The sequence below is a fragment of the Salmo salar genome, chromosome ssa27 (genome assembly GCF_905237065.1).
Source record: "Salmo salar chromosome ssa27, Ssal_v3.1, whole genome shotgun sequence".
In the NCBI taxonomy this organism is placed as follows: domain Eukaryota; kingdom Metazoa; phylum Chordata; class Actinopteri; order Salmoniformes; family Salmonidae; genus Salmo; species Salmo salar.
This window is the reverse complement of record NC_059468.1, coordinates 35,931,128-35,946,039: the sequence shown is the minus strand read 5'-3', so window position 1 is coordinate 35,946,039 and position 14,912 is coordinate 35,931,128. Positions and strand designations below refer to the sequence as shown.

Sequence of the window (14,912 nt, the reverse complement as noted above, 5' to 3'; positions counted from 1 at the left end):
AAAACAATTGCATAATCTTTAGATGTTACAGGGACCTTGTAAAGTGATAAGAATTCCTTATAATTAAGTAAAAGACCCTCTTCATTTACAAGTTGGCTCGCTGTAGTTTCAATTTTGAACACAAAATGCTGGACCATGACGTCATCAAATAGGGACATCGAGCCTTCTTGTCAAAGATTGTCATTTAGATTAACAAGATAGTCAAGTGACCACTCTAATAATGGAAATACATGTCCTCAAAGATGGAAGGCAGACGTGAGGAGGTGACATCAGGTGGGACCATTCTAGCCAATGAGAGGGCAGAACAACATGCCATAGAGATAGATAGAGGACTCATATTTGTAATTGTGCTATTATAGCGTCTGTGACAGCATGGGCAGGGCCATTGGGGCTATCTACATTTTTTAAGTAGTCAATTTTCTTATTTTACATTGGCGATAGCTCACAACTTACTGGAATCCCCTCCCAGTTGGCTACCTTAAAATGGCGGAAGCTAACAATGGCAATGACTATGCTATCTATGATGAGTCCTCTATCTATCTCTATGACAACAGGCACAACTGCAATATAAAGTCGTTTCCCGAAATGCCACGTAGGTCTACTTATATCAGTGCATTCAACCTAACCATTTCAACATTTCTATTCGATCAAATAAGCCTCAGGTAGCAAATGAGCAATTACATTTTTGTTGACCAAATTCGACTCTCTCGTTCACCTACATACAAAAATTCCTCACTTCGTGGGTTTATTTCATGGAAAGATTTTAGGCGGAGTAAAACCTCTCGCTTCGCCTTTTCCTCTCTGTTCTAGCGCAGAGCTCGCTGTTTCTAGCAAGTGTAAACAAAAGGAAATTGACATCTTGCAGTCTTGCATATCTTGGAAAAGGCAATCGGCGGATTAAGCTTTTTACTTGTTGAGTAAATCGCTAGCTACATTTATATAGTAGTGTGTTATTTGAGTATTCAATTTTGTGTATATCCTCGCGCCTTTTAATTTGAGCTTCAGATTGAGCAGAAGAAGTGGAAGTCAAAACATGGTGGAGACACGCACAGGTAAATATTTTATTTATTTAACCTTTATTTAACTAGACAAGTCATCAAGGGACTCTTAACGGTATGCCCCTCGAACATATTTAATGACTTATAGCTTAGCAGTTGTATTCTTTTAACATGTTTTCTGACTGTACCGTCAGAGTCCTTGGATGACAGCTCCGATGATGAACCCCTAATTGCATTAGTAAAGAAGAAGCCGCAGCACATTGAACACAATGGGACTCCGGGTGAAAAAGACCAAAACCGACAACCTGAACCTGAGTCAAAGAATAGCACAAGAAAAGATTCTGGTGAGCGAACACTACAGTGAAATGAAAACCTTTAAACACCTATTAAATATATTTATAATGATATATTTATAATTATATACGGTTGATCATCCTATTCACTGTTTATTTGATTAGGGTTGGATGACACCTCAGATGATGAGCCTTTGACGAAGTTGGTGAATAAACTTCCCAGCGCTAAAAAATCCACTGTACAAGCAAAGAGGCCAGGGAATACTAATAGCAAAAGAGGAACAGGTAATGGCATCAAGAAGACAAACAACAAATTCACAGGTGGGAACCCCTCTCAAGCTCCTCAACATGTAGGCTATGCCCTGAATACTGTACAACACACACACACACAAACCCACACACTACTATTCTGAATGGAAGGAGGTATCAATTTGATTTGTCTATGTCGTAATTGTAGGTTCAACCCAGAATGAGGATTCCTATGACAGCTCAGACGATGAGCCCTTGATAAAGATGGTTAAAAAGATCCCTAAACAGACATCATTGCCATTCAAAAAGAGACCCTTCAACACAGCCAGAGAGGTGAACGATGTGAAGAAGCGCAGAAATATCTCACAGAATAAAATAAGCACAGGTGAGACTAGTTCCTCAAATCTTGTATTTAGAATATATGTACAGAAATGAGCTAAATGGATTCAGCGGGACTAAACTTGCTTTCCTCTTCATATTTTTTCTTCTGTGTAACTAGACTCATCATCAAGTGACAGCTCAGATGACATGCCCCTGACTAAGATGGTCGACAAACTCAAGACACAAATGCGAACGAAGACACCCACCACTACAGTCAGAAAAACACCTGGCATTAAAAAGCCCAGGAAAGTTTTAAAAAAACACAACAGGAGTATAGGTGAGAATACTTATCGCCTCTTGGCTCCATGCTTTCACCATGACATAATATTTTGGAGCGTTGTATCCTTGTTTCTAATTCAAATGTTTTGTTTTCTGATTGCATGATCAGAGACCTCAGATGACAGCTCTGATGATGAGCCATTAATAAATCTGACCAAGAAGTCTCCATCTAAAGAGACTGAAAGGACAATGCTGAAGAAGTGTGTCGCTAAGGAATCAAACAGCAACAACTGTAATAAAATTAAAGGGAAAATAAGCAGAGGTAACTAATTCTGCAGAGCACTTTTTAAAATGTATTGCACAATATCCTGGCAGATCAGGTTGGCTCGTTAAATTTAGGTCGTTAAATTTCTCTATTTTTGCTTCATCCTGTTTGAATTGTCAGAGGAAGAGGTGAGTTCTGATGACGAGCCCTTGATAAATCTAGTCAAGAAGCCTCTTAAAGCTGTAAAGAAGACCACGACACCATTAAAGAAGAGGAGCGTATCAGGAAAGACTGTGGTAGCCAGAAAGAAGACGAGACCAGACATTGTGAACAAAGCAGTCATCAGACGGAGCACCAAAGTTGTTCAAAGCACACGTGAAGGTGAGAATTATTTTTCAGCACAATCCAAAATACACCTGAGAATAAAATAGGTTGTGTCTTGTTTTATGCAATTGTTGATTATTTGTATTGCTTTATCAGGGTCTTTGGATGACAGCTCAGACGATGGGCCCTTGAGTAAAAAGATGGTGAGAAATCCACCAATGAAGAGCCTAATGCTGATTCTGGAGAGATGTGACACTAAAGAAGTCTTGGAAGATAACTATAGAGCCAACGTGGGAAACACCAGTAAAAGAAGTGCAGGTAAGAATTCCTCTTATCGTATATTTCCCTTCCCATATGGAATATCTTTGACATAGTCTACAGCTGCACTGTTTGATAGATAACGTTGAAGTCGGCTATTCTCTACCTATTATGCAGCATCTATAGTAGTTTATTTATTTACCAGGGGATAAGGAGAACTCCGATGATGAACTCTTGATAAAGATGGTCACGAATCCCCCTCATTCTTCACCAGAAACTATGGCAGAGAAGGAAAATAAGTCACAAACGGCCCTAACGATGAACCTTTGATAAGGATGGTTGGGAAACCAAAGTCATGTTCGAGGGATATTATAGATACTGGAATAGTGACTTTGTTTTGGGAAAACGTTGAGTAACAAACTTGTCGGGAAGATGACACAATTGTTACTAACCCAACAACCCCATTTTTTTATTGCATGAGTTTAGTGTTATGGTGAAAAGAAATATGTGAATTGTCTAAATATTTTGGTGATCTGGAATCGCTATTTTCATGTTAGAATTTTTTAGTGTTTTAAATTTTGTAACTTTTTTTATAATTTTTTAAAACATTTTTTTTTTACCACTTGGATGCTGGTGGTTTCATGTCAATAGCATATTTATAACCATGCAAAAGTTGACTCACTCAATAGGTCAATTTTTTTAATTGTTGCCAGTACTGTCTCCAGCATAATGAATTATAGAGTACATTTGTGTGATGAAATGCAATACCTTACTCTGTTCCTTTTGACTGGAATGGGCCATCACTGGAAGCAGTACTATACAATGTAAATGTTCTTGTTTCAGTCCAAGTATAAGGGCTTCCCATTCAATTGTGAGTACATTTCTTTTGTATTATTATTACTATTCATGAATTGATTTGTTTTCAACAATTTTATTAAAAGAACAGAAGTTTCCCATTTTGCCTTGTTTCAATGGGCAGAAAGCATGTTTTAAAGACCACAAACAGACACTGCACCTTTTGTGTTGTTGTTGCAAACACTGACGCAATGTTCTTGAGTTTGACTGTCATTATTGAGGTATTTTTGAATTGCTAAGCATGAGGTATTAACATAGATTCAGTACAAAAATATACACTTTGTTACAAAAAAACGATGAATGTATCATACAATAATCTATTCAGACAGAATAGTTTTAGGTCCTGCTGGCCATTTGAGTCTTTTTAGGAAAATGTGTGATGTCAGTCATTCCCAATGGAACGCACCTTCACGTCGATGGGAGATAATCGGCAAAGAATTCCAGTCTTCAGTGAGACAGCATCTGTAAAACGAGGGGCAAATTTTGTGTCAAAGTTGAAACAATTTAAAGGGAACTGGGCACTGGAAACCCTCCAGTGTCGATTTTAACATGTAAATCTTGGTGGGGCAAAGTCCAAAAAAATGAGGGGGATGCATGCCAGCAAAGCCACTACACAACACAACACTAAACAATACACTAATTGCACTTTAACGGTGACAAACGATGCTCACAAACTGTTAGGGCCTACATAAAGCTGTCCCAACAGCAGTCCCAACACCTTACCACTAATACACCTGGCTATCAGCAGAGTCCCAACAGCAGTCCCAACATCTTACCACTACTACACCTGGCTATCAGCGGAGCCTTGTCTGGCAGCGAAACTGTTCATTCAGCCTCATTTACTGTCTTTTCAGAAACATAAGCGATATGGCTGAATTGCTTAAAAAAAATGTGGTTTCTAATGACAATTGAAATGGCATAAGGGGACGACGAGCGGATAAGAGGCAATCGTCATTTCGATGAAGACATTAATGAGCGAGCTAGGACACGGACTAAATTATTAGTGTGAGATACATGGGTTACTAACAGCTTACTACACAACACACACTTACTTTCTTAGCTACAGTATACAGTGCCTTTTGGAAAGTATTCAGACCCCTTGACTTTTTCCACATTTTGTTACGTTACAGCCTTAATCTAAAATGTATTCAATTTTTTTTTTTTTATTCTTATCAATCTATACACAATATCCCATAATGACAAAGTGAAAACAGGTCTTTCGAACATTTAGCTATTTTATAAAAAATAAAACAGAAATACCTTATTTACATAAGTATTCAGACTCTTTGCAATGAGACTCGAAATTGAGCTCAGGTGCATCCTGTTTCCATCGATCATCCTTGTGATGTTTCTACAACTTGATTGGAGTCCACCTGTGGTAAATTCAATTGATTGGGCATGATTTGGAAAGGCATACACCTGTCTGTATAGGGTCCCACAGATGACAGTGCATGTCAGAGCAAAAACCAAGCCATGAGGTCGAAGGGATTGTCTGTAGAGCTCCAAGACAGGATTGTGTCGAGGCACAGATCTGGGGAAGGGTGTCAAAAAAATTCTGCAGCATTGAATGGTCACTCTGACAGAGGACTAGAGTTACTCTGTGGAGATGGGAGAATCAGAAGGACAACCATCTCTGCAGCACTCCACCAATCAGGCCTTTATGGTAGAGTGGCCAAACAGAATGACAACCCGCTTGGCACCTAAAGACTGAGACCATGAGAAACAAGATTCTCAGGTGTGATGAAACCAAGATTGAACTCTTTGTCCTGAATGCCAAGCATCACGTCTGGAGGAAACCTGGCTTCATCCCTACGGTGAAGCATGGTGGTGGCAGCATCATGCTTTGGGGATGTTTTTCAGGGACTGGGAGACTAGTCAGGATTGAGGCCAAGATGACGGAGCAAAGTACAGAGAGATCCTTGATGAAAACCTGCTCCAGAGCACTCAGGATCTCAGACTGGGGCAAAGGTTCACCTTCCAACAGGACAATGACCCTAGGCACACAGCCAAGACAATGCAGGAATGGCTTCGGGACAAGTCTCAATGTCCTTGTGTGGCCCAGCCAGAGCCTGGACTTGAACCCGATCGAACATCTCTGGAGAGACCTGATAATAGCTGTGCAGCAACGCTCCCCATCCAACCTGACAGAGCTTGAGAGGATCTGCAGAGAAGAATTGGAGAAACTCCCCAAATACAGGTGTGACAAGCTTGTAGCATCATACCCAAGAAGACTCAATGCTGTAAAAGCTGACACAGGTTGTTCAACAAAGTACTGAGTAAAGGGTCTGAATACTTATGCAAATGTGATATTTCTGGGGTTTTTTGTTATTAAAGTTGTATTTATTTTTTCCTTTTTCCTACAAACAAACAAACATTTTTTTAAATAAAACATTGTACAGCATAAAAACATTGAGCTTGACATTAAGACATATTCTCCAACATAGCAGACACACAAGCTACAGTACAGATCTAAATGGGTTCACAAGCTACAGTACAGATCTAAATGGGTTCACAAGCTACAGTACAAAACTAAATGGGTTCACAAGCTACAGTACAAAACTAAATGGGTTCACAAGCTACAGTACAGATCTAAATGGGTTCACAAGCTACAGTACAGATCTAAATGGGTTCACAAGCTACAGTACAGATCTAAATGGGTTCACAAGCTACAGTACAAAACTAAATGGGTTCACAAACCTAAGTCATCACCTCCCAGTCTTTATAAACACCATGACAAATAAAACGCGTCCAGCTTCTAGTATTGTCATTTATACCAGGGATTCTAGCAAGCATTCGTTCATAAGACGCTACCTCCAACATTGATTCTATCCACTGTTTCAGAGTAGGAGTGGCATGACCCTTCCAAATTCTAAGGATGACTTTAGCTGCTGTAACCATACCAACAGTGATCAGTGCAAATTCCTCATTTGTTACATTAGGTAACTGTTCTAACTTTTCCAACCTTTCCTCCAGATATTTCAAAACATCCTTCCAGAAAGGTAGCACTAATGTACATTCCCATATTGCGTGTAAAAATGTCCCAGTGTCTTTTTGGCATTTCCAACACAGAGAACTGTTGGTCAGTCACATCTCATGAGGCCTTGTTGGGCTTCAATAAAACCTATGTAGTATCTTATATTGAGTAAGTTTCCCCCTGGCTTCCCTTATGTTCCTCCCTGAGCTGGACAAGATCTTCAACCAGGTATCATCCTCAATTTCACACTTAAGGTCATTTTGCCATATTGTTCAGAGGTTTTTACAGTCTTTACTCTGCAGATGACTAAATATTGAGTAGAAAATGGCTGCTTTACGTTTGGGTAATTCCAAATACTCTGCTACTGGGATCTTTCCTGGATGTTGTGGACAGCCAGTTAACAAACATTCTCTTAATTCTAAATATTTCCAGAAATGTCCCTTGTCTCCCACACCATATTTTTTGTACCAGATCTGAGTATGACATTAAAACATCTTGATTGTACAGATCACCTATAGTATGAATTCCTTTCATTAGCCACTGTTTCCAGTACACAGACTTCTTTCCTATCCGTGGACTAGGATTGTGCCACATGATGAGTATCCTTGTTTTAGATGTGAAATTCCACATATCTTGTGTACTGTTCTCCACACCTCCTGAGTGTAACAAAATTGGGTTGGGAGTTTCAACAGACCTCTCCCCTGTTAGACTATGTAACAGATTATCAACAGACCTCTCCCCTGTTAGACTATGTGACAGATTATCAACAGACCTCTCCCCTGTAAGACTATGTAACAGATTATCAACAGACCTCTCCCCTGTTAGACTATGAACAGAGTATCAACAGACCTCTCCCCTGTAAGACTATGAAACAGATTATCAACAGACCTCTCCCCTGTTAGACTATGTAACAGATTATCAACAGACCTCTCCCCTGTTAGACTATGAGACAGATTATCAACAGACCTCTCCCCTGTTAGACTATGAGACAGACCTCTCCCCTGTAAGACTATGAGACAGACCTCTCCCCTGTTAGATTATGTAACAGATTATCAACAGACCTCTCCCCTGTTAGACTATGTAACAGATGATCAACAGACCTCTCCCCTGTTAGACTGACAGAGTATCAACAGACCTCTCCCCTGTAAGACTATGAGACAGACCTCTCCCCTGTAAGACTATGAGACAGAGTTTCAACTGACCTCTCCTCTGTTAGACTATGAGACAGAGTATCAACAGACCTCTCCCCTGTAAGACTATGAGACAGAGTTTCAACAGACCTCTCCCCTGTTAGACTATGTAACAGATTATCAACAGACCTCTCCCCTGTTAGACTATGTAACAGATTATCAACAGACCTCTCCCCTGTTAGACTATGTAACAGATTATCAACAGACCTCTCCCCTGTTAGACTATGTAACAGATTATCAACAGACCTCTCCCCTGTTAGACTATGTAACAGAGTATCAACAGACCTCTCCCCTGTAAGACTATGTAACAGAGTATCAACAGGGGTGAAAGGATCATTTGGTTCCCATTCTATTGTTATCCAATCCAAGCCAGCATCCCTTTTGCCCCAATGCTTTGCCAATTCAGCCATTTCAAATGATAAATTTAACATCTGGTAAAGCCAAGCCTCCTACATCCTTTGGTGAGCACATCTTCATATTAAATCCTGGATCTGCTCTTATCATTGTCGCAAGAGGCTCTAAATGTTAAAAAGGAGAGGGAGCAAACCTGCCTAGTGCCTCTGTAGCAGTGTTTCTTCCATCCCTCTCCTCGCCCCTACCTGGGTTCGAACCAGGGACCCTCTGCACACATCAACAACTGCCTCCCACAAAGCATCGTTACCCATTGCGCCACAAAAGCCGCGGCCCTTTGCAGCGCAAGGGAAACAACTACTTCAAGGTCTCAGAGCGAGTGACGTCACCGATTGAAACGCTATTAGCGGCACCCCGCTAACTAGCTAGCCATTTCACACCGGTTATACCTCTAGAAAGACAAAGGAAAGCAGACATAATTACATTCGTAAGTACTGTTGCTTTATGATTGGAATAGAGGACCCCTATAAATTTACAGAAGTCAGGTCCAAAGCCAAATTTCTCTAGGGTTCTTGAGAGAAAAGCCCACTCTACCCTTCTCAGCATCTAAGGAGATAGCAGATGTAGGAACTATATTTGTGCGGTTTAACCACATGAGATGTAAGAGCCTCCTCATATGATCAGTTGAGGTCCTGTTCTTAATAAATCCTACTTAGTCACTATGTATAATATTAGGTAGTGCCTTCTCTAAGTGTATCACGAGGGTCTTAGTAAGAATATTACAATCCACACTAAGGAGGCTGATAGCTCTAAAATTACCAGGTTCTGTAGTATTTATTTTGTTATTTTGTTATTTCACCTTTATTTAACCAGGTAGGCCAGTTGAGAACAAGTTCTCATTTACAGTCGTTGCCAAAAGTTCTGAGAATGACACAAATATTAATTTCACAAAGTCTGCTGCCTCAGTTTGTATGATGGCAATTTGCATATACTCCAGAATTTTATGAAGAGTGATCAGATGAATTGCAATTAATTGCAAAGTCCCTCTTTGCCATGCAAATGAACTGAATCCCCCCAAAACATTTCCACTGCATTTCAGCCCTGCCACAAAAGGACCAGCTGACATCATGTCAGTGATTCTCTCATTAACACAGGTGTGAGTGTTGATGAGGACAAGGCTGGAGATCACTCTGTCATGCTGATTGAGTTCAAATAACAGACTGGAAGCTTCAAAAGGAGGGTGGTGCTTGGAATCATTGTTCTTCCTCTGTCAGCCATGGTTTCCTGCAAGGAAACACGTGCCATCATCAATGCTTTGGACAAAAAGGGCTTCACAGGCAAGGATATTGCTGCCAGTAAGATTGCACCTAAATCAACCATTTATCGGATCATCAAGAACTTCAAGGAGAGCGGTTAAATTTTTGTGAAGAAGGCTTCAGGGCGCCCAAGAAAGTCCAGCAAGTGCCAGGACCGTCTCCTAAAGTTGATTCAGCTGCAAGATCGGGGCACCACCAGTACAGAGCTTGCTCAGGAATGGCAGCAGGCAGGTGTGAGTGCATCTGCACGCACAGTGAGGCGAAGACTTTTGGAGGATGGCCTGGTGTCAAGAAGGGCAGCAAAGAAGCCACTTCTCTCCAGGAAAAACATCAGGGACAGACTGATATTCTGCAAAAGGTACAGGGATTGGACTGCTGAGGACTGAATCCCTTTTCTGATAGTTTGGGGCATCCGGAAAAAAGCTTGTCCGGAGAAGACAAGGTGAGCGCTACCATCAGTCCTGTGTCATGCCAACAGTAAAGCATCCTGAGACCATTCATGTGTGGGGTTGCTTCCCAGCCAAGGGAGTGGGCTCACTCACAGGTTTGCCTAAGAACACAGCCATGAATAAAGAACGGTACAAACACATCCTCCGAGAGCAACTTCTCTTAACCATCCAGGAACAGTTTGGTGAAGAACAATGCCTTTTCCAGCATGATGGAGCACCTTGCCATAAGGCAAAAGGGATAACTAAGTGGCTCGTGGAATAAAACATAGATATTTTGGGTCCATGGCCAGGAAACTCCCCAGACCTTAATCCCATTGAGAACTTGTGGTCAATCCACAAGAGGCGGGTTGACAAACAAAAACCCACAAATTCTGACAAACTCCAAGCATTTATTATGCAACAATGGGCTGCCATCAGTCAGGATGTGGCCCAGAAGTTAATTGAAAGCATTCCAGGGTGGATTGCAGAGGTTTTGAAAAAGAAGGGTCAACACTGCAAATATTGACTCTTTGCATCAACTTCATGTAGTTGTCAATAAAAGCCTTTGACACTTATGAAATGCTTGTAATTATACTTCAGTATTCCATAGTAACATCTGACAAAAATATCTAAAGACACTGAGGCAGCAGACTTTGTGGAAATTAATATTTGTGTCATTCTCAAAACTGTTGGCCACGACTGTACAACTGCGACCTGGCCAAGATAAATCAAAGCAGTGCGACAAAAACAACAACACAGAGTTACACATGGGATAAACAAACGTACAGTCAATAACACATTAGAAAAATCTGTATACAGTGTGTGCAAATGAAGTAAGGAGGTAAGGCTATAAATAGGCCATTGTGGGGAAGTAATTACAATTTAGCAGAGGTGTGGACTCGAGTCACATGACTTGGACTCGAGTCAGACTCGAGTCACAAATAAGATGACTTGCAACTCGACTTTGACTCTAACACCAATGACTCGTGACTTGACTTGGACTTGAGCCTTTTGACACGACCTGACTTGATACCCTCCCCAAGCCCAAATATTAAAAATGATGCTATTAAAAAAAGTGTGCAGCGCATCAACTCTTCATTTAACAAATTACAGTTTGAATTGGACAGCAGCCAATCAAATTGTGCCAGCTGAGAAAAAGTTGTGCGTGGCAGTGCAGAGGAACGTCGGCGAGTGAATTCAGATGGAGCCCTTGGAAAGATGATACTCCAAATTATTATTTTTGGAAAGATGATGCTGTATCAACAAAAAACGGATTGCAACTTGCGAAACATGCGGGAAGAAAATTACAGACGGAGGTGCAACAATTTCCAACTTTGTTTGACATTTGAAGCTACACAAAGAATGGTAAGTCGTGGCTAATATAGCCAACAGCTACATAATTTAGAACTTTACTAGTGTAGCATGTAGGCTAATGTAACATTAAATCAATGAGAATACACACAGTCAGTCAGTGCAGGAACATGATCATTGCACCCAAGATTGAGCTACAACTGGCTAGGCAGTTGGTAGCCTAAATCCTGCCTGATCTTACTGCTGTTCCTAAAACCTTTGGCTTCCGTTAGCCTACTGTTACCACACAGAGTGAGAGTGTGTGTGTGTGTTAAGGTTGGGCGATTGTGTACAAGCCTACATCGCCCGATTGCGCCTCATAGCGATCCTCGATAGTCGATCACTATTGGGGGGGGGGTCTTTCTCATGGCTACCCATGTATTTCCATGGAAATATAACCTTTATTTGGAAAGTAATAAATATATAGATATTTTTAAAAGCATTCATGATTTGCGTAAATGTAATATACTAACTATTACTAATGTTAAAAATATGAAATGGTATTACATTTGGTGAAGAGCACATTATGACTTGTTTAGGACTCGAAACTCAAAGTTTAGGACTTGAGACTTGACTGGATACTTGACGGTCTTGACTTGAGACTTGACTCAGACTTGCCTGTCTTGACTTGGGGCTTGACTTGGGACTTGAGTGCTAAGACTTGAGACTTACTTGTGACTTGTAAAACAATGTCTTGGTCCCACCTCTGCAATTTAGCAATTAACTCTGGAGTGATAGATGTGTAGATGAGGATGTTCAAGTAGCAATACTGGTGTGCAAAAGAGCATAAAAAATATATATATGGGGATGAGGTAGGTAGTTGGATGGGCTATTTACAGATGGGCTGTGTACAGCTGCAGCGATCAGTAAGCTGCTCTGACAGCTGATGCTTAAAGTTAGTGAGGGAGATATGAGTCTCAAACTCAGTGATTTTTGCAATTCGTTCCAGTCTTTGGCAGCAGAGAACTGGAAGGAAAGGCGGCCAAAGAAGGTGTTGACTTTGGGGATGACCAGTGAAATATACCTGCTGGAGCGCATGCTACGGGTGGGTGTTGTTATGGTGACCAGTGAGCTGAGATAAGGCGGAGCTTTACCAAGCAAAGACTTATAGATGACCTGGAGCCAGTGGGTTTGGCGACGAATATGTAGCGAGGACCAGCCAACGAGAACATACAGGTCGCAGTGGTGGGTAGTATATGGGGCTTTGGTGACAAAACGGATGGCAGTGTGATAGACTGCATCTAATTTGCTGAGTAGAGTGTTGGAGGCTATTTTGTAAATGACATCGCCGAAGTCAAGGATCGGTAGGATAGTCAGTTTTACGTTTGGCAGCATGAGTTCCTTTTTAGGAATCAGCAGTGTCAAAGCCTCATTAAAGGTGTCCGGAATCGAGACATTTTTAAATTCCTCCTGGTAAACCACTGTCAATACAGGTACAAAAATGTCAATATACTTTTTATAATATTCTACAGGAAGGCCATCCAGACCAGGTGATTTCCCTGCTTTCATAGATAAAATGGCGGCTCTAACCTCCGCTTCTTTTATAATACAGTCCAGGTCCTCTACCTGGCTATCTGATAATCTAGGTAATTCTATACCAGACAAAGAAGTATCCATGTCTATGGAGCTCGCTGAACAGGAGGATGTAAATAAATCTTCATAAAACCGTTGAGACACACTGTTCATCTCTTTGGATGAGGTCACCATCTTATTGCCCTTCTTAAATGCTGGAATTACATTAGAAGTGTTCTGTATTTGTAGTTGTGTTGCTAGTAGCCTGCCTGTCTTCTCACCTCCCTCAATAAAAACAGTTCTAAACAGTCTAAACAGTGCATATTGTGCTTTTTTTGTTATACATTTCATGCAACTGAAAAGGCCATTTGAAATGTGCTATCTGCGAAATGTCATGCCAAATCCCTTTCCGAGACACATATCTCTGTTTCTAATCTTTTTACTGCTTCAACCCCTTCTCTCTTCTCCATGTGCTATTATTTTCCCTCTGATATATGCTGTAGAGGTTTCCACAGTATGGGAAACCTCTACAGTTGAGCCTATGTTGATCTCAAAAAAGGATCTACGATCATCTGCTTGTGACTGGCTAAATATCTCATCTTGTAATATCATGGTGTTGAGTCTAAATCTACCCTTCCTCTGCTAGTGACTGGCTAAATATCTCATCTTGTAATAACATGGTGTTGAGTCTAAATCTACCCTTCCTCTGCTAGTGACTGGCTAAATATCTCATCTTGTAATAACATGGTGATGAGTCTAAATCTACCTTCTGCTAGTGACTGGCTAAATATCTCATCTTGTAATAACATGGTGTTGAGTCTAAATCTACCCTTCCTCACATCTTCAGAGTTTATATCAACATGTAACTCTACTACAGCATGATCTGTGATTGCAATGGGACCAATCAGTCACATTACTAACCATACAATTAGATATCAAGAAGAAATCTATTCTGGAGTGTGTCTTGTGACATTGGGAGAAAAAAAGTATATTCTCTATCATTAGGATGGACTAATCTCCATATGTCTGTAAGGCCCATATCTTCTTTATAGTTGAGATTCTTTAAAGTAGCCACCCTTTGCCTTGATGACAGCTTTGCACACTCTTGGCATTTTCTAAACCAGCTTCATGAGGTAGTCACCTGGAATGCATTTCAATTAACAGGTATGTCTTGTTAAATGTCTTTCCTTCTTAATGCGTTTGAGCCAATCAGATGTGTTGTGACAAGTTAGGGGTGATATACAGAAGATAGCCGTATTTGGTAAAAGACCAAATCCATATTATGGCAAGAACTGCTCAAATAAGCAAAGAGAATACAGTATGATGGCGCCGGAGGGTAGGGCTGCCGTCTTATCGGCTCTCAACCAATCATGCTATTTTGTTTCTTTTTTCTCGTTGTTCGTAACTTGTTTGTACATAATGTTGCTGCTACCGTCTCTTATGACCGAAAAGAGCTTCTAGACATCAGAACTGGGATTATTCACCTCAAATTGGACGAGGAGTTCTTCTTCAATGAGTCGGACGCGAGGGATATACTGCAGATATCCGACCAGGCCCCGGTCCCCGTGATTCGCTAGAGAAGGAAACTGAGATTTCAAGGCAAAAGATAAGGGTGCCTTCTGAGGATCAGGCGACGAGTGGCTAATCTGCCTTCCATTCTGCTGGCTAACTGTCACGCTCTGACCTATGAGAGCTGTTTTTTCTCTGTGTAGTTAGGTCAGGGTGTGATATGGGTGGGCAGTCTATGTTTGTTGTTTCTATGTTTAGTTCTTGTTTTTCTATTTCTATGTTGAGTTTTGGGATGATCTCCAATTAGAGGCAGCTGGTTCGTGTTGTCTCTAATTGGAGATCATATTTAAGTTGGGGTTTTTCTATGGTGTTTTGTGGGTAGTTGTTTTCCGTTTTGTGGTTGTTGCCTGACGGAACTGTTTGCTGTCGTTTTTGTTCCT

At 40.9% G+C, this 14,912-nt stretch overlaps 1 protein-coding gene across 4 annotated transcripts; it reads left to right on the top strand.

The window, feature by feature from the left end:
* The first annotated feature begins 578 nt into the window (after positions 1 to 578).
* LOC106589009 (nucleolar and coiled-body phosphoprotein 1) lies at positions 579 to 14,690 on the top strand. 4 transcript variants are annotated; one of them, XM_014178630.2, is made up of 9 exons: positions 579 to 1,052; positions 1,193 to 1,342; positions 1,457 to 1,612; positions 1,749 to 1,925; positions 2,040 to 2,198; positions 2,310 to 2,462; positions 2,586 to 2,786; positions 2,886 to 3,047; positions 14,416 to 14,690. In XM_014178630.2, the coding sequence occupies exons 1-9, from the start codon at positions 1,034 to 1,036 to the stop codon at positions 14,538 to 14,540; spliced, it is 1,302 nt and encodes a 433-aa protein (XP_014034105.1). In that variant the 5' UTR covers positions 579 to 1,033; the 3' UTR covers positions 14,541 to 14,690. The 4 variants fall into 4 exon arrangements, with proteins under 4 accessions (XP_014034105.1, XP_014034106.2, XP_014034107.2 ...); XM_014178631.2 differs by lacking the exon at positions 14,416 to 14,690 and adding an exon at positions 3,193 to 3,943 and having other exon boundaries at positions 1,457 to 1,576; XM_014178632.2 differs by lacking the exon at positions 14,416 to 14,690 and adding an exon at positions 3,262 to 3,943 and having other exon boundaries at positions 581 to 1,052.
* The last annotated feature ends 222 nt before the right edge of the window (positions 14,691 to 14,912 follow it).